This window comes from Petaurus breviceps, unplaced genomic scaffold (assembly GCF_028583685.1).
Source record: "Petaurus breviceps papuanus isolate PSGF00001 unplaced genomic scaffold, PetGlider_PUasm1.0 103, whole genome shotgun sequence".
Lineage (NCBI taxonomy): Eukaryota > Metazoa > Chordata > Mammalia > Diprotodontia > Petauridae > Petaurus > Petaurus breviceps.
Genome location: NW_027185588.1, coordinates 1,515,555 through 1,534,321, shown reverse-complemented (window position 1 = coordinate 1,534,321; position 18,767 = coordinate 1,515,555). Strand labels below are relative to the sequence as shown.

General features: G+C 51.7%; 1 protein-coding gene across 1 annotated transcript in view; it reads right to left on the bottom strand.

The window, feature by feature from the left end:
* The window catches only part of FBRSL1 (fibrosin like 1), a 310,180-nt gene that overhangs the window by 212,600 nt on the left and 78,813 nt on the right, over window positions 1–18,767 (bottom strand). Inside the window, 1 exon segment of the mRNA XM_069089249.1 lies at window positions 9,009–9,212. Coding sequence (XP_068945350.1) covers window positions 9,009–9,212 — 204 coding nt within the window.

Genomic DNA, 18,767 nt, shown 5'->3' with positions numbered 1-18,767 from the left:
AGGCACAGCAGGGGGGAGGGCAGAGCTCTGGGCCACGACCCCCAGGCACGCCTCTCTCACGCATGCACAGCCAGGGGCCAGGTCCGGGGTCGGTGGCCTCCCACCCACGGGGTCCTGGGCTCCCTGCCCCGGAGCCGGCGGGGTGCACAGTGGGCGCCCCGCGGGGTGGTCCCCTCCCCAGGACGGCCCCCTGGCAGCGAGGCTGGGGCATCTGCCCACGGTCACGGGACTGGGTTCTTTGCACTGCACTCACTCGTATTTTCTCCCGCCTCCCTCCAGGACCCTGGTTCAGACGCCACCCTTAGCGCCCTGGCTTCCTGGGTATCCCCCAAAGGAACAAAGCTTCCCAGCCTTCCTCCCCCCGTGTTAGCTGCAGCGTCCCACCCTCTCTGTCTTTGCTAAAAGTGTGTCCTGACTATTGATACCAAACTCGCATAAACTGGACGTCGAAGCTGCGGAGTGAGAAGACCACACACTAGCATCATCTTCGTCCTGCTGAATTTCCGTTGCAAACATTCCCCAGTCACGTTCTGGTCTGGTTCAGGCCCTAACTGGAGCACTGCTGCGGGCTCTAAGGCAGACAACACTTCCCAAGCATCCCATTCTTTATTCTAACAAACCTGCAACCCTGATTTCCTCACCCACCACGTGAATAAAGCTGCTCCCTCTCAAGTTTGCCAGTGACCTTTGAGTCACGCAGTTCAGGGCCCTTGACCCAGTTCTCCTCTTCCTTGACTTCTCTGTAGCTTCTGATGCAGAAGCCCACCCTTTTCTACTGCACTGCCTGCCCCCTGGGTCCTCCCCAAGTTTCAGACACTGCCCAACCCTGGTCCTCCTACTTTTATCTAACCAGTCTCCTTTGCTAGCTCCTCCCTTTTCTTCCCAATCCTAAGCACTAGAGGCAGCAAAGGGACCAATGGATACAGCGGAAAGGCTGCTGGATTGAAATCAGAGGACCTGCGTGCAAATCCTGCCCTATCTACAGGGACATTGGGAAAGTGGCTATAATTTCTGTGAGGCTCAGTTTCTCATCTGCCAAATGAGAGTGTTGGACTGGACGGTCTCTGAAGTCTCTTCCGGCTCTAAATCTATGGGCCGATGGCAGAGTGCTGGGTTTGGAGTCAAGGGTTCAAGTCCAGGTCTGCCCCTTACTATCTTGGTGACCTGCCTGACCTCACTAGGACCCTGTTTCCTCATTTGTTAAATGAAGGAAATGGACTAGATGGGTCTGAGGTCCCTCCTTGTTCTAAATCAATCAATCAGTTAATCAATCTATCAGCACAACATTCAGTGCCTCCTGTGTTCCAGGGGCAGTGCCAAGGTCTAGACCTAGGTCCCTATGTTGCCAAAATTGAGTTTCAGATCGTTCTCCCTAATGTGCTCCTCCCCCTGACTTCACTAATGCTAGGATCTGGACGTCTCCCAAACCTCTGGGAACCACGCCTCATTTTAAAAGGGAGCTTAAAAAGGAGGAGAAGAAAACCGCAGAGAAACAGATCACCCAAGCCAGATGTTCTCCAGTGAGTCTCCTACCCGGGTCCTGCAGCCGGGCACAAGAAGGGAGTCCTCTGCCCTCTTGCTGACTGTGGCTCTCTCTTAATCCCCTCTCTGGTCCCGCTGCTGTGGCCTTAGGTCCTAATTACAGTCCCCGAAGGATAGTGTCACAGCCTCCTCTGCAGCCTTCATGCCTAGGCTCATCTCTTTCCAAGCTTCCAACCCTCCTGGTCTCATCTGTCAGACCCAGTGATCTGGGCCTGCTATTTCTCCACTCAAAAATTCATCCTAGCTCCCTACTTGTGACTGAGTAAATCTCAGGTGCTTTTTCTTTTTTCTTCCAAAATGGACAATGCCCTGATGCTTTTCCTCACAATGTCCCTTAGGCCCATGCTGGTCAGTCATGTCTGACTCTTTGTGACCCTATTTTCTTGGCAGAGATACTGGACTGGTTTGCCATTTCCTTCTCCAGCTCATTTTATAGATAAGGAAACCAAGACACACAGGATTCAGTGACTCACCCAGGGTCACACAGCTAGTAAGTGTCTGAGGCCATATTTGAACTCATGAAGATTAGTCTTCCTAATTCCAAACCCAGCGCTCTGTGCACCATGGCAGCCACCTAGCTGCCCTCACCCCCTGAGGCCTGTAAGATTCTCCTTTCTCCTCCCTCCACCCATTTAAAATTCACTTAAAGCCCAACTCAGATAAATCCTTCTCCAGGAAACTCTGCAACTGAGGGCAGGAGCTATTAGCAGCTGTTTATGTCTCAGCCCCCTACTAGAAGCTGGGGGCAAGACTTTAAGGGAGGGGGAACCAAGCATTTCTAAAGTGCTTCCTATGTGCCAAACACTGTGTTAATAAGTACCTTGCAAATACTATCTCGTTCAGTTCTCACAACAACACTGGGAAGGCAGATCTATTATAACCCCTATTCTGCAGTTGGGCAGACTGAGGCAGCCAGATCAAAGGACTTGTCCAAGGTCACACAGCTAAAGCTGTGGGAGGTCACATCTGAACTCAAGCCCTCCCTATCTCTAGATCCATTGTGTTTCAGCCAAACAATCAATCAATCTTGATTAATCCCATGCTACATGTTCGTGCTATCCTAAGTGCTGGAGATACAAAGATCTGCTTTCAAAGAGTTTGCATTTTAATGGAAGAGGAAGCAGCCTGAAGTTGGCCTGAGAAGGGAAGACTGGAAGCTGGAGAGGACCAGGAAGCTCTTCCCTACTGAAGGGGATGCTGCTTGACAGAACCCAGGGGAGCCAGCAGGTGGAGGTGAGGGGAAGCCACATGGGGCACAAGATGGGGCACAGCCAATACAAAGGCCTAGAGGGGGGAGGTGACAGGGAGATGGAGGGCCAGCATGTTTAGAATGGAAAGGGAGGGAGGGTGCCAGGACAGGACATAAAGGGCTTTCAATATCAAATGAGGGCCTTTTACATTTGACACAGGGCAGCTAGGTGGCACAATGGATAGAGCACTGACTCTGGAGTCAGGAGGACACAACTTCAAATCCAGCCTCAGACACTCGCTGTGTGACCCTGTCCAAGTCACTTAGTCCTGTCTGGCTCAGTTTCCTCATCTATAAAATGAGCCAGAGAAAGAAATGGCAAACCCCTCCAGAATCTCTGCCAAGAAACCCTCAGGTGGGGGCAGGGAGAGTCAGAGAGGACTGAAATGACTCCCCAACAATGGATGAGCAGCAGGGAGCCCCAAGAATCTACAGAGTTGGGACTGAGTGGGGCGAGCCTGGGGCCTGTCCTTTGGCAGCTGGAGAGGCCAGGGGACGAGGGCCTCCAGATCAGGGAGGGGCCATGGAGTAGCAGGCCCAGGCCCAGGTGCGGCCACAACAGGCATGTTCAATAAATATCTGCTGAATGAAGGTGGGAATGCAGCCCCTGAACAAAGGCCAGGGCTGACCTGGATGGGGCCTTCGGGTGCCCACTAAGGTGAGCGGTCACGACTTCCCCCCACGCTGGAGAAGCCATGGAGCGCAGGCAGGGGCTGGTCTTGCAGATAGGTGCATGTGCGCACACACTCAAGTGTGTGTGTGGGAGGGATTCCTCAGATGTCTGGGCTGAACAAAATGGCCCCTGGGGTCCCTGCTGACTCCTAGATTCTGTAATTCTGTGACTTCGGTTCTGATCTCTCATCATTAGCCCCCAGCTCAGAGCTGGAGACCTATGCACATACAAGCTCTGACCAGGGCGGAATGACCAGGGTTTTATCACAGTGCCCCCAAACTGCAGAGAAGGTGTCAATGAGCACTGATAGAGGGAATTTCCTCTTCTGGGAGTTCCTTATTCCAATGAAATCACAGATGGAGTGACACTACCCTCACCTTGTTCTTAATGTTATTTTTACAACATGGATAACAAAGGTCATTGGGACACAAAGAGCTGACGTTCTGCGTGCTTCCATGGCCTGACCTGACTAGCACCCTGGGCCTGTGCTGCTCCCATGTTAAGCCCAGGAGAAAGCAAGTGTCAGGGGCCCAGAGCCAAGAGCCAGGCCCCCCGGGGCCTGAATGGAGCCTGCATCTTGAGAACAAAGGCTGTATTTCTGGCCAGCACCCACTTTACACCACACAGGAGCATCAGGCCATGGATGCTGGGCCAGAATATCAGAGACGTGGGACTGGATGAGGTCTGAGAAGCTGGCCAGTCCAATCCACCCCCATTTTACAGACAACGAATCAAAGGGGAAGAAAGGTGAGGGTAATGTCCAAAGGCATATTTGAACCCAGGTCCTACAAGCCCAGGGGTGGCAGCCGCAGTCCTCTTTCTCTTCTATCACCTCAGTTTTCAGATCTAGCACTCACTGGATCACAGGATCTTAAATGGAGATCTAGAAAGAACCTCAGGGATCATTTAGTCTCTTCCCCTCTCCCTTTACAGGAGCCCCAAGGGGGGGGGGGGTTGAAAACTCATCCAAGGTGGCACAAGTTTGAAAGTGCCAGGAGGGATGTGAGCCCAGCCCTCTGACTGCAGACCCTTGGGATGCCCCTTTCTCCTGATTAGGTGGCTACTCTCCCACCGGGAACTTGAGCAGACTACCGTGGTTCTGGCCTAACCCATCCATCCCTGCTCCAGCCCAGATATGCCCACACTCCTGTCTTGGTCCCAAGCCAGGGATGCACACGCATCTTCTATGTACACGCTCCTTGAGTGTGGGAGGGCACATGTCTCCCATTCACACACAGGCCTCTGTCCCCCCAAGCAGCCCAAACCCCAGCTGGGGTTTAAAGTGCAGACCTGAAAACAAGACGCTTTTGTTTCCCTCAAAAGAAACTCCTCACTGACCCAGTCATTGAGGGAGGGACTGAATTACTGAATAGAAAAGCAGCTTCATTTCTGGGCAAACATCTGGACCTGTCAAACCATTGGAGTCTGGCCTGGAAACAAAGTAATTGCCCCCAGCCCCTCTGTGGGGGGACTGGGGGGTGAGAGAGAGAAGAGAGGCTGAACCCACAACCCCACCCTCCAGGATCCTTACTTCCACTGGCACTGGTGTGAAAGCTGGGACTCAGGACCAGAACCCCAAACGCTCTCCCAAGCTGACTATTAGAGGCCACGGTCACTGGGAGCATACCCCTAGCAGGGCAGGTTGGGTTCGGAGGGGAGGATAACCTTTCCAAAGATAAAGCCCTTGGGGAGGCCTGCCCTGCCCCACCTCCCCCAGGAAGGGGAAGAGATGAGGGGGACCACTCTGCTCACCACAGAAATGAAGGGGGATCTTATGTGCAGCCTTTGAAAAGTCAGGCAAGGGTTTGAAAAACAGAAACCTCTCCCCCTGGGTATTATTCTAGGCACTCAGACTACCAAATCATACTTAATCCCTGGGACTGAACTGGGGCCAAATGCCTTAGGAGAGGAAGGAGAAGAGAGCAAACCCAGGGCTCCGGATTCCTGCCTCGGCAAGGCTTCAGTCCAGGGAGCCAGAGGTTCTGGAAGAGAAGAGGGAGAAACTGCAGGAACAGGTTCGGCAGGAAACTAACCTGGACTCCCAGGATGAGTTCTAGGGCTCACCTGACTTCTTTACATACACACGTGGAGAGGAGATGTGCTGCCCAGGTTAGACCTCTGGGGACCTTGCTCAGGCTAGACCATGGTGTGAAGGAGATGTTACCTAGCCTCAGTGGTGAGACGAAGGGCTCAGGAGAGACAGTGCGAGGCAGGAGATTTTGCTCAGGCTAGACCTTGGAAGAAGGGAAGAGAAGGAGAAAAGACAGACCTGGGGGGTGAGGGGCAAGGGGTTATTGCCTAGGTTAGACCCTCCTGCAAAGGTGGAGTGGGCCATCTCTAACCAAGAGAAAGAGCTAGACCAAATGCTAAAATGGAAGATGAAAGGCAGATTGGGGGAGGAGGGGTACAAGAGATCCACCTTTATGCTTCCAGGTGCTTCCCAGAAAACTTGATAAGGAGCCTGCACCACTGTGCCCCCACAACTAAGTCTTTCAGTAATAAAAAGACAGATACCATGTCTACCCTAAGTCTTTTCTTTCTGGGTTAAATATCACCAGTGGGTGTGACCAAATTCCCTATGACATAGTGCCCCTGCCAGCATGGCTGCTGTTCTTACAGCCTGTCCTTCCTAAAGCAGGACTGAGAGGTGGAAAAGACTCCTGTCCATCCGGTCTAGCTGCACTGGCATTCATTCATTCAATTAAATGACTGATTCAACCGACACCAAATACCTCCTCTGGGCAAGTCCAGCGGGCAGAGAGGCTTCACTGTGGAGTGGTAGGATCAGCGGTCGTGGGGAGATGGTGGTGGCGGCGGCACTGTGAGCAGTGATAAGCAGCAGCACTGGGTAAAAATCAGCATTACTGTTAGCACCAGCAGTACTTGTAGTAACATTGCTAGTAATACCCTAGCACCACTACTGCTGATCAGCAGTCTTGCTAAGCAGGAGCAGTGCCAGCAGCAGGATGACCAGTCACAGCAGCGATGGCTATCTCAGTGCTGGACCGTTATTCTGATGGGGAAGGGCACTGAACACAAGAATGATTCCCGCTTCTCTAAGGAGAAGCACTTTGCTCTTACACCTGAGTTACCCGCAGCCCGTGTAACAGTAACAGCATTCAGGGAGAACGTTAAGGTCTGTGAAGCAGTTTACAAACATGGGCTCATCCGATCCTTGCAACAAGATGCTATGTAGTTGCTGTTATTATTCCCATTTTACAGATGAGGAAACTGAGGCTAGGAAATATCTGAGAGGGACTTGAACTCAGGCCCTGTTACTGAACCATTTACCTATATTTACTGTGGTAACCAAGATCCTCCTTCTGGTCTCCTGCGTTTCCTTTAATCACCCCTTGTGGAGGGACAGAGTTTGCCTCTGCATCAGTAAGACATGAGATCGAGTCCTGCCGCTGACACACACAGGAAGTCATGCAGCCTCTCTCTAATGGCCAGGTCCCACCAACCCCCAAATGGCGGAGTCTCCTAACTGGGAGCTCCCTGCATGAAGGAACCATTACTGGTCTGGTCCCAAAAGAACAAAGTAAACTGTGTGCCAGGAGTAGGAGATGCAAGGATGTACTAAATTAAATCCCGCCGGCCCTCAGGTGGTGTGCAGCCTGCAGACGTACACAGAGTCACAAGGGGCTTCTGGGAGGTGATGGTGCTGGAAGAGCACCCTGAAGGGAGCCTAAGATCCTAAGGGAGAGCACTCCTGGCGTGCGGCACAGCCTAGGCAAAGGAACAGAGAGAAGAGATGCTGGGGTCTAGGGAGGAAACAGCAAGGACATTAGTCTGGCCAGAAGGGAGGGGGAGGGGAAGGAGAACTGACACCCGCTACATGCTGGGTACGATGCTGAGCACATTTTACAAACATAAACTTGTCTGAGTCTCACAACAACTGGGGAGGTAAGTGCTATTATCATCTCCATTCTGTAGTTGAGGAAACTGAGGCAGAGAGAGTTCAGTGACTTGCCCAAGACCACACAGCCACCAGGCATAAGAGTCAGGTCAAATTTGAATTAAAATCTAGCACCCTGTCCACTCGTAGGAACTTGAACTTGGCACGGGAAGCAGAAGGAAGCTGATCATTAAATACAAAATCCCTTGTTAGAAGAGAGATTCCACTGACCCCCAGGCTGCCTCAAGCTGGGCCCGGCTCCTGACCACCCGGCCCTGTTCCAACGTCACACACTGCATGCACCAGTATGGAGTCTGTGCAGGTCCCCAGGGTTCTCCAAGGCAGGAACCACCCCATTCTTTGTCATTTTATTCTGGGCTGAGCAAACAGCAGGCTGGCCCTTCAGGTAAGGCTAGGAGCAGAATTAACGACTGAGCAGGAACAGGGACCCCCTGGGGCAGCTAGGAGCAGAATTAACGACTGAGCAGGAAAGGGACCCCCTGGGGCAGCAGGCACAGCAGCCAGAGTCCTGCCAGCCTGTGTATGAGCACAGAAAGTGAGCCCAATGCTGACTGGCCCCAGAATGGCAAGGCAGTGCTGCCCCTGGGGCATCCCTCTCCCCAGGGGCTGTCTAATCCACTGCTCTACAGAAATCAGGGAGGTTTATCCTCCTCTGATTGCCCTTTCAGAAGCTCGAATGGATGAGGGGAACCTTTGCAGTATACACCTGGATTCAAACCTACCCCTCCCTCATGTTTACTGCATGACCTTGGGCAACTCACTTCCTTGGGAGTCAGTTTCCTCACCTGTAAACTGAAGGGTCAGACTAGATGGACTCTGAGGCCTCTCCTAGCTTCTATCTATGATCCTAGAACCTCACCAGGCCTCAGTTTCCCCAGCTGTGTTGGCTAGGCGGTCTCTGGTTTCAGATCTATGAGTCTCTAAGCACTAAGATGGGACCCTGATGCCTCCTTTCCAATCAGGAGGGCCATGTGCTAATATGTCCACAACGTTCCTGACCCAAGGTGGCTGGCCCGGAGGTGACCAGGAATCCCGACTCCAAGGGCCTCAGAAGCTGTAACATAATCCCCAAGACCCCGCAGCTGGGCTGGCACTAGGCCCCTGGGGACAGAGGGAGGGGGTGCCCAGGGACCCGCCAAGCTCCCTGAGCCTCAGAGCCCATCCAGGCAGAAAGAGATGAGACACAAGTGTTTTCACGGGTGATAAACTGCAGAGACAGAACAGGTCACTGCTTCTCCACAGACCGTCTCTGGCTCATCTCACGGGATCATTAGGAGGAAATGGGGTCAGGATTCATGGATCCCAATATAATACATTACAGTCTGATGGACATTTATTAAACGCCTACTGACTACACCTCCCCCGCCACTGCCAGGGGGCTGGCGGATCCTTCACCTTCCTGTCTGGGCTCTGCAGGTGCCTGCATCCCCCCTCTTCTCCTAGGCCTTGCCCCCACATCCTGGGGTTCGTAGGGAGCTCTCCCAGCTTCTGGATGCCCAGGTCTCAATGACACATTGGGCCTGCCCCCACCAGGCTGTTACAGCCGTGACTTCTTCCCATTCTCCCCTTGATGGGGAGCCCCCATTCTCTCCCAGCCCCCGCACCAGAGGGAGGACGCGGCCTACCTGAGTGGAGAGCTGGAAGGGGATCTTCTTCTTCACTCGTTCCTTGCCCCGCTCAGCCTCCCGTTCCGAGTTCCCTGGGTCCCGGGGGCCGTGGCCGTTCTCACTGGGCTCAGCTGAGGGACAGTTTTCAGATTCTCGGGCCTTCTTGCTGGCTGGTCGCTCCCACTTTTCTTTCCGTTCCTGGGGCTTCAGGGCCATGTCCTTCTGCAGGGAAGGAGAGAAGGCAGAGGGGGTGAGTGGGACGACAGTCTGCTGCACCCCCAAAATCCCTTCAGTGTAACTCGAGGCTCTCACTTCTCCCCAAATATTAACTGACAGCCACATAGGAACTGGAGGACAAAGTGGGTCAAGAACAGAGCGCTGGCCTGGGATTCGAGGCCCTGCTTTGACCCTTGTCCTGTTCAGACAGGATTGTAAGGTTAGCAAAGGCCTTGGATAGCACCATTGTGTTTGGTCTTTATATTCTGTGTAATGGCGCACAGGCAGAGTCTGGAATCCAGCCTCAGGCCTGAACAACTCACTTAACCTCTGTCTGCCTCAGTTTCCCCACTGTAAAATAGGGATAATAGCACCTGCTTCACAAGGTTGTCATGGTGATCAAACGACATCCTCTAAAGCACGGGGAGCATAGCAGGCCCTTAAGTATTCATTCCCTTCTTCTTCCTACCCCCATGCCCCAAGGATCATTAACCCTATTTTATAGATTAGGAAACTGAGGTAAACAGTGCCTAAGTGACTCACTGCTCCAGGAATCTGTCTGGGTGGGGATCTGACCAGACCGATGCTGCCTCACAAAACATGAGAAAGAGCCCAAACACTGGCCATACAGCTCCGAGGACCCGAGTTCCAGTCCAGCTTCTGCTACTGACTGGCTGTGTGATCTCAGGCCAATGACTTCACCTCTGAGCTAGACACGATTCCACACGTATAAAATGAGGAGCCTGGGTTCTCCAGCTCTACAGCAATTACCCAACAAGCATCTGTCAAGCCTCTATTCCGGAGGCCAGCCCTGCCCTCAGGCAGCTTCGCCCCAACAGGGGAGGTATCAAAGACAGGTGCAAGGTTATGGCCAACAGGAATCATTCACCAAGAAGAGAATCAGCAGAGCAGACCATCACATGAAAGACCCCGCAATGAAGACCGGGTCTCATGTCCAAACACGGCCGTAATGATGAAAGACGCACAAAACCAGGTCTGAAGACACAAAACCACATTAAGAGGAGGTGTCCCCAAAGTCTCAGTGCTGCGGTGGCTGTCTGAGAATGGGCACTTCCACTGGATGCTCCTGGCTGAAGGCTAACTCCTCACACATCAGACAAGAATAAAGGGATCACAGGGACCACAGGAATGCAGCCTTAATCTCCCCACCTACAGTAAAATGAAGGCCTAGACTCCATACCTCCAAGGCTGCTACCGATTCTATCCATGATGGCAGGGATGCCTTGCACGGAGCCTGGCATACAGCAGGTGCTTAATAAATCCTCCTCGATTGATCCTATTTATGTGAGTGTGTGCTAAAGTATTATGTATGTATACGCTCTTACATCCCCAGCTACCACAGAAGGGAGGCTCCCTGAAGCCAGGGGCTGTGTGGTCTTTGTGTCCCCAGGTCCCCAGCACACAGTGGGCACTTAAGATGGAAAAGTGCCACTGATTCTGGGCAGCACCCCCAGAAGGGCAGGACTGTTCCCATCCACGATCCCACGATCACAGGAGATCCCATCTGAAAATGGCTCAGCCCAGTGCTGATGCATAGTAGGCGCTACATAGACATGCTTGTTACCTTCCTCCCTCACCCCCCATCTCATGAAACACAGAATGGAGAATTCTTAGAGACTGATCCTCCTGCTGGGCCTGAGCACCCAGTCTCACCCCTCCTCCCCTGGGGTGCAAGAGGGGACACGGTCTTCATCACCATCATCATCCCCAGATTCCCTGGGCAGGCACTGCCATGTTTGGCTCCCCTTCCTGCCCTCCCTTCTTGGCTCTCAGTCAGGAGCATCTACAGCTGGCCCAGAGTCACAGCTGGGCGAACAGCAAACCAGAAAATCAATGAACAAAGGAGGGCTGGATCCAATGGGCAGCTCAGCCCCTGGGGCCCCGCCCCTTCCCAGGGCTGAGGTCACTTACTGAGATGAAGGAGACCTGGGCCCCATGTGGATGTGGAGGAGAGAAGGGATCTCTCTGGGCCCATGTCTGTGTCCAGTTTCTAAATCCATACCATCTCTGGTCACTCACTCCCACCCTGCACCCTTCCCGAGCACTCTGGGGTCCCACTTCCCAATGCCCCAAACATCAGCTGGTCCTTTCTGTCACTGAGTCCTTGGTACTCCCAAGCTCAGTCCCTTCCCTAGACCCCAGCAGGAGATGCATCTGGCCTCCAGGGAGGTGACCCTGGAAATGCAGTTTTTTCTATTCATCCTTCCTACAAAAACACTCAAATGTGAGGATTCCAGAAGGGGAGACCAGGAGGATTTTTAGTGTGCCCTTGGCAAAACCCTGCCCAGGTGCAAAAAGGAGCCGCAGGCTCCCCATGTATCCATGATCAGCCTCACTCCTCCCTTTTCCTGGGCTGAGTGGAGGGCACCTTTAGAAAGCCAGCCAGGTGGGGAGATGGACACAGTGGTGGACCTGGAGACAGGAAGACCAAAGTTCAAGCTAGATAACTACGGACTATCTGTGTGACCCTGGCAAAGTCATTTTACCTGCCTGCCTCAGTTTACTCACCTCTAAAATGGGAACAGCAAGAGCACAGACCTTTCAGATTGGTTGTGGGGATCAAATGAGCTAACATTTGTAAGAGTGATTTGTAAACCCTGAATAGCTACAGGAATGTGAGCTCCTATCATCATCACCATTATCACCAACATCATCTGTTCTTAACCTCATGAAAATCACGGAGATTCAATTCCCCAAGCAGGTAGTGAGCCCCGTGTCCTGGGGAAGTACGATGAGGCCTCCTGGCTGTCCCCGAGGCACAGGCCCTCACCGCTGGTGACTGGGGCGTTCCCCCTCGCCTCGGCCTCCTACCCTCCCCAGCTTCCCTGAAAGCTCAGCTCCAGGACCCCCTCCTACAGGAAGCCTATTTGGATTCTTCCCCCCACACACACACCCCTGCTGGAAATCAGCCAGTATATTATTCTGCACCAATGTCTAAATACACATGTTGTAGAGAGGTAGTGAGACCAAATGCATAGAAAGCTGACCTCAGGATTCAGGCCTAGCCTCTGACATATACTGGCTGTATGACCCCAGGCAAGTGAACAGCTGTAGGCAGCTCCCTATGGTTATAAAGAGCAGAGAAGGGGGTCACCTACACTGGCAGAGAGACTTTCCTCACCTGAGAGTTCCCTAAGCCTCTCCCAAAAGAGGAGGAGTGATCAGAAGTAGTCCAGCTTAGATCAGTCATGATCAGGATAAAATGAAGGGAGAAGGGGGAGAAGAGAGGGGGGGAGGAGGAGAGAGAAAGAGAGAGAGGAGAAAGAGAGAAAGGGAGGGGGAGAAAGAGAGGAAGAGAGAAAGGGAGAGAGGGGGAGGGAGGGGAAGAGAGGGAGAGAGAGGGGAGAGGAGAGAGAGAAAGGGAGAGAGAGGGGAGAGGAGAGAGAGAAAGGGAGAGAGGGAGAGGTGTTGTCCTGCTCTGGGTCAGTCGAGGGAGTGGGGGAGAGAGGGGAAGGGAAGGAGAATACCAGATGCAGAAATGATCAAGAAAATAAGTGGAAAAACAAATGCAGTGGCCAGTCCAGGTCCACACAGCATAGAGACCAACAGACAGATGCATGCAGAAAGCTCTATGGATATAGTAAGAGGAACAGATAAATGAGTTCAGGCAAAGAGACAGACAGACAGACAGACAGACCCAGAGCAGGAAAACACCGATTCAGCTCTCACTGTGGCCCTGGTACTGTGTAAGTCAGAGGCCTGGGGGTACTTGGGGAAGGGGATCAACACAGAAAAACAGAAAATGTTCCCATTTAGAGACTAGGGAGAAGCCTGACAGAGTAGGTGAGCTAAGTAAAAGTCAGTCAATTGCCTTAATGACACACCCACACACCCAGGCTCGGCCCCTCCTCAGAATCACAAAATCAAAGAACTTAGAACTCAGCGGTCCTCAGGTCCAACCTAGACCTCAGAGAGAAGCCCACCTTCGGGCAGGCGCAAACAAGGCAGTCCATCCACCCCACTATAACTTGGAGCTTTCCCTCATTCCAACACTCCAATGACCTTCTCCTCCAGGCTCCTGGTTCTGCCCTTGGGGCCAGATAAATCAAGGCTAACACCTCTTCCAAGGGACAGAGAGCCCTTTAAATACTTGTGAAGACAGGGAAGGCCTCTGTGGTGGAAGGGGGTCCAACCCTATCACATTATCGATGAGGAAACAGACTGAGAGCGATTCACCCAAAGGCACAAAGCTGAAATTCTGCAGGGGATCTGAACCTAGGTCCCAGACTCCAAATTTAGTGCCCTCTCTACTATGCCCTGCAGGCTCAGCTTGATAAACCTAACTGAACAAAAACTACTCAGCTACTTTGTTCCCAGAGTAAGGTGTTAGCACCAGAAAGGAAAGTGAGTGGATGAGTCCACTGAGGGCTAGTGATCAGCTAATCCTCCCCTATTTGATAACCAAGTGTTAGCAATTTCAAACGAGACATCCCTAATAACGCTAGAGGTCCGTCTCCATTTGGGCAGGAGACACTGAAGGAAAGATTAATGGAATTCTCTCCCATATGGGGGACCAGGAGGGCTAAGTGCTTTAGTTACCAAGTGTTGAGTGACCCAGTACAGCCATTCATTCATTCATTCAAGTTAGGCATCGAGGTGGTTATAGGACAGAGTACAGGGCCTAGAGTCTCAGAGGCCTAAGTTCAAATCTGGTTTCAGATACTAGCTATGTGACCCTGGGCAAGTCACTTAATGCCTGTTGCCTCAGTTTCCCAAACTGAAAAATGGGGGTGATGATAATAGCACCTACATGGCAGGGTTATTGTGAAGATTAGATGAGATAACATTTGCTTAAAGAAAAAATAGTGCTCAGCACATTGTCTGGCCCTTATAGGAAGTGCTACATTAATGCTTCTTCCCTTTTTGACTTCCCCCTTTCCCTCCCCACCCTGAAGGAAACTCCAAGAACCAGCCTGGCATAGTAGGAAGGGTACTGAACTTGGAACCAACAGATTTGAGATCAAACTGCGTGTAAGAAATTTTGAACCTCGGTTTCCTCATCTGTAAAATAAGGAGGGGTGTAGTGGACCCATGGCCCCGAGGTCTTTCCTAGCTCTAAATCCATGGTCCAGTGAGTGCAGGTGCCTCCCTGTGGGCTAAGCCTGAGGCCTGGTCATAAGAGGGTCTAGTGCTGGCCCTGAAGGGAGGGAGCTCTTCTCCTACTGACAGCTCCAGTTGGTACAAGGAGAGAATGCCCTCCCTCCGCCAAACCCCCACACCCCTCTCTGCTGGAGCCAGGAACAGGGGAGCTTTCTCCTTTTGCAAACCACTGAGGCCTAGCTGGCAGAGCTTCAGGGGGCATGCATGTGATCCCCTTAAAAAAAAACCTCCACCCACTGGCCAATCAAGTCCACACCATGTTTAATGGCGGCCCCTGGGAGTTGTTGATCTCAGGCAGCAGCCTGCATCCCTGTCCCCCTTCCGGGTTCCCAGAGGATGCTCCCTCCCTGGTCAAGTAGACGGCAGCACTTGCCCTACCCGCCCCAACACCATTGGGCTACCCCTGGGCCAGACAACAGGGCAGACGACTCGGACTGGGTGCCATCCTGCTCAGCTGCTCCAGCCCTCTGCCAGACCCCAGATCCAAATGCTGGGCCATTCCTGGGGAGCCTGTTGGTGACAGGCTTGTTGACTGTGTGGTCACTGCCACCCGGGCTGGGTGGGCTCAGCACTGGGACTGACAGCCTGAGCTAATGAGCCCCCGGGGGCCAATGACACAGCCTCATGACAAGGCACCTCCCAGCCCTCATTCCAATCCATTGGTCCAGGCTCAGTGCCGCTCCTGCTACTTACTAGGACTGAACTCTCCAGGCCTCAACTGCTTTGTCTGTGGAATGGGAATAATACCTACCTAACCTACCACGCTCAGAGAAGGATCTGTTATGAGGAAAGCACTGCTGGGGCTACAGGAGGCAACTGAAAAGGCAGCAGTGGAAGCTCCTTGAGGGCAGGGCCTGCTTCACTTCTGTATTTTCATCCCTAGCCTCCAGCACAGTGCCTTGGTGAATGACTGATTATTGGATTTGGAGCCAGCCAGAGGGGCTGGATTTGGAACCTGGCTCTGCTCCTTATGAATTCTCTCACCTTAGGAAAGTTCTGCCAATCAGTCAGTGGAAAAACATTTATTAAACACTTACTATATGCCAGGCACTAAGCTAAGCACCGAGGTTACAAAAAGAGGCAAAAGCTGGTCCCTGCCCTCAGGGAGCTCACAATCTCTTGGTGGAGACAACAAAAGGGGTCAGAGTTGGACTTGATATGCCTAATTTCCCTTTGGAAAAAGTCTAGAGCAGCAATTTCTATGGACAATAAAAAGCTCAGCTGGGAATTTGGTAAATAACTCAGTTATTGTTTAAATATCCCCGAAAGTGGCTTAGTGTTACTGAAAAACATTGGTGGATTGGAGAGAGAAGGGACAGGAGTATTCGAGCATTATCAGGAGAGCTGAAGAAATTATTCCTACTGACCCAAACCCAGGGAAGGAGGTCTGGCTGGGAAGCCCGCTTCATACCGAGCTAGGAAAAAAAAAAGTCATCAGCAGCTTAGCAGTCAAAGATGAGCCAACAGAACCAGACTCAGAATTGATTTCCAATCAATGAGGCTACAAGATTTTTGGTGTAGCCTCAGAGAAACCCATCCCAGGCTCACTCAGCCAGCTCTGAAGGCTTTAATTCTGTCTCTAACAACAGCTCTCTGGGAATCAGGATTCTCAGCACCATTCTCAATCAAATCTAAAAGAAGAAACCAAGTGCAGGCTGATTACCACATGCAAAAAACTATTTCCAAAAAAGCTCAGCTAAGAAAAAGATGGGTGGTGGACAAGAAAGAAGGATGGAGGGTTGGGCCGCACTCACCCATCTGCTGCACCTTTGCCAACTTCATGATACAGATAGGGCACGATGTGCCCAATAAAGACGACTTTATGAAAAATCAATTTATTAGTACATATGTATGGAAAGTGCTAGCACGTACTTTCCTAACTGTGTGATTAAATTCCGGGGTATATGCAGGGAAGATGCTAGAATTTTTTCCTTATATATTAAAGAGGGTGGGAGTGGGATGGGGTACAAGACGTCTTACTGAAAGCCAAGGGAACCAAAAGAGGTTGGGGAGCCCTGGTCTAGTCCCTGAGTGTTTGATCCTAAGTGGGTCTCTTTGTGTTTTCCCCTTGGAAGGAGGGGGGGGGGGAGTTATTCAGTTCATTTCATAAAGGACGGACTCCTAGTGAGGAAATCCCCTTGACCAATGCAGATCAACAAGAGGTTTTGCAACTAATAAGCCAGAGAGAGAGTTGTCTATCCAGGGCTGATTTATTCAGATTCACCCCATCAGCATACTGTCAGAGGCAGGATTTAGACCCAAATCTTCCAAAATCAGCCTCTTTCCACACGGCCCAGCTGTCTCTCCCAGGGTCTTTAATTATTGAAAGAGGCCACTAACTCTTACTTTACACACAGTTCTGACAAGCCAGAAGGCTTGTGGCTCTAAGTAAATGAGCTGTCACTCATCAGGATCACTTCCCAGTCGGATGGGGGCAGGGGATGGAAGTAGGTGTTTCTGCTTTGACTGGGGAATCTTGATAGGCCCTGGGCCATTGCTAGCTGAGTAATCCATACCCTCGTGGGTAATAAAATAAAGCAGATAGGGGATGAGTTTCCCTTTAGAAAGGGCTGGGGACCTTGGTGTCTGTCACTTTCGTTTCCCCTGAAATGGGGGTGGGGCGCCAACCCCTGGATTCCTGTTAAGAGCTGAGCTAAAATCTGTCTAGTGACCCAGCCTCTGGGACTGCTGGGCATGAGCCTCCCTAGAGGCAGGTTCTGTGATCAGAGATATGTGCTCTGGGTCAAGAGGAGACTCAAAAATTAAGGCCCAGGTCCTTTGGCCCCAAGCTGGGGGGTCCAAAAGGATCCTAACTCCTAATCTTGGACTTCTTCACCAAAGTTTGGTCAAGAAAAATACTTGCTCATGGAAAGGCAGGGACTGCCTGGATCCCTCCCTGTAATAACCAACTCAAAGGCTTGGCTGGGTCTCCCAGGGCCTCTGTTGAAAGCAGATCCATGGCAACTATCGGGCCCTCTTCCAGCTCCTAGAACTCTAAGAGCCAAAGGGCCTTGCAATAAGCAGACTCTGAGCTCTGCCCAAGCACCACAGTCAGTCCCGTGGACAGGGTGACCCCACCTTGAGCCCAGTGTCCCTAGACCCTATCCCATGGGCACGAGTAAGCATGAGCCCTCTCCCAGGCCTGGCTCCATGATGCCTGAGGTAACTGATGGACACTCAGGTATTGTTCTGTGATGTTCATACCTTCCTCTGTGTGATCCCTGGAACCTCACACAGTAAGGGGATGGGTTTATGGGCCTCAGAGCCCTCTGTGCACCTCCCTACCCCAGATCCAAAGCCCAAAGACCTTCATCCTCTGGCCAGCACAGAAGAGAGGGGTGTGGTATAGTGAATACCGCAATGACTTCTAAGTCACAACAGCTAGGTTCCAATCTTGGGTCTGTCATTTCTATGCTGCCTCATACCCCTTCTGGGCCTCATATGTAAAATGAAGAGGGGAGAAGACCCTTCGGTCCCTTCCTGCACACATGCTCCTTCTCATACAGACAGATCGAGATATATACAGATACATTCATTCTTATGTACACATATAATCCTATGTGTTCTCAGAGTCAGAGAGAATCCAAGTCAAAGTCAATAATCATTAAGCACAGGGCTCCGTCCTTATGCTCTATCCTCAAGCCAGCAGCATGTCTGTTCCAGGCTCACATCCTGAGACTCATCAGTCCACCTTCCATTAAGGGGCTTCATTAAACTTGGGCCACAGCCCTGACAACACAGTGCCGATCACTACTGCGGAGCCTCTAACCCTAGCCAATCCCCAGCTAACACCTGAACAGCATCCCTCCCTGGGGCAACGGGGCTTCTGCATAGAACAATTAAGAAATGGGAAGCCCTGAAAAGCCACAGGCACTCAGTCACATAATTTCCAGCAGCCACTCATTTACCTACCTCCAGAAGCTATCTCCAGGCTCTGGTTGAAGCCTCTGCCTCTCACCCCCAGCAAGGCAGGAACCACTACTGTTCATTCAGGTTTTGGAGAAGCCACTGCTGTTCAAGGCATTCCAATCTGCTTTCAGGCTGCTCTCATTATTATCTGCCTCTCTGCTACTTCTACCCACTTACTGCTTCTCAATTCTGCCTCCTGGGGCCAAGCAGAAAAAGCCTAATCCCTCTTTCAAATTCTAGTCCCTTCAGATATTTGAAGGCAGCTACCACATCTACCTTCTTCAAAGCTCTCCCTCCTCAGACTACACACACCTCTAAATTCACTGAATTGTCAAGTGAGAGCTGAATTTGAACCCAGGTTCTCTCACAGCAATTGCTGTATGTATATCTCCCTCCTCCTATATTCTGAAACCACAGGCCCTACTGTATTTACCACAGTTATTACAAAATTATAGTAAGACTTAATTTTCTTCAGCTGTCACAAAGAAGAAATAACTAATATGCCAGATGACAGGAGCCGAAAATGTTTTA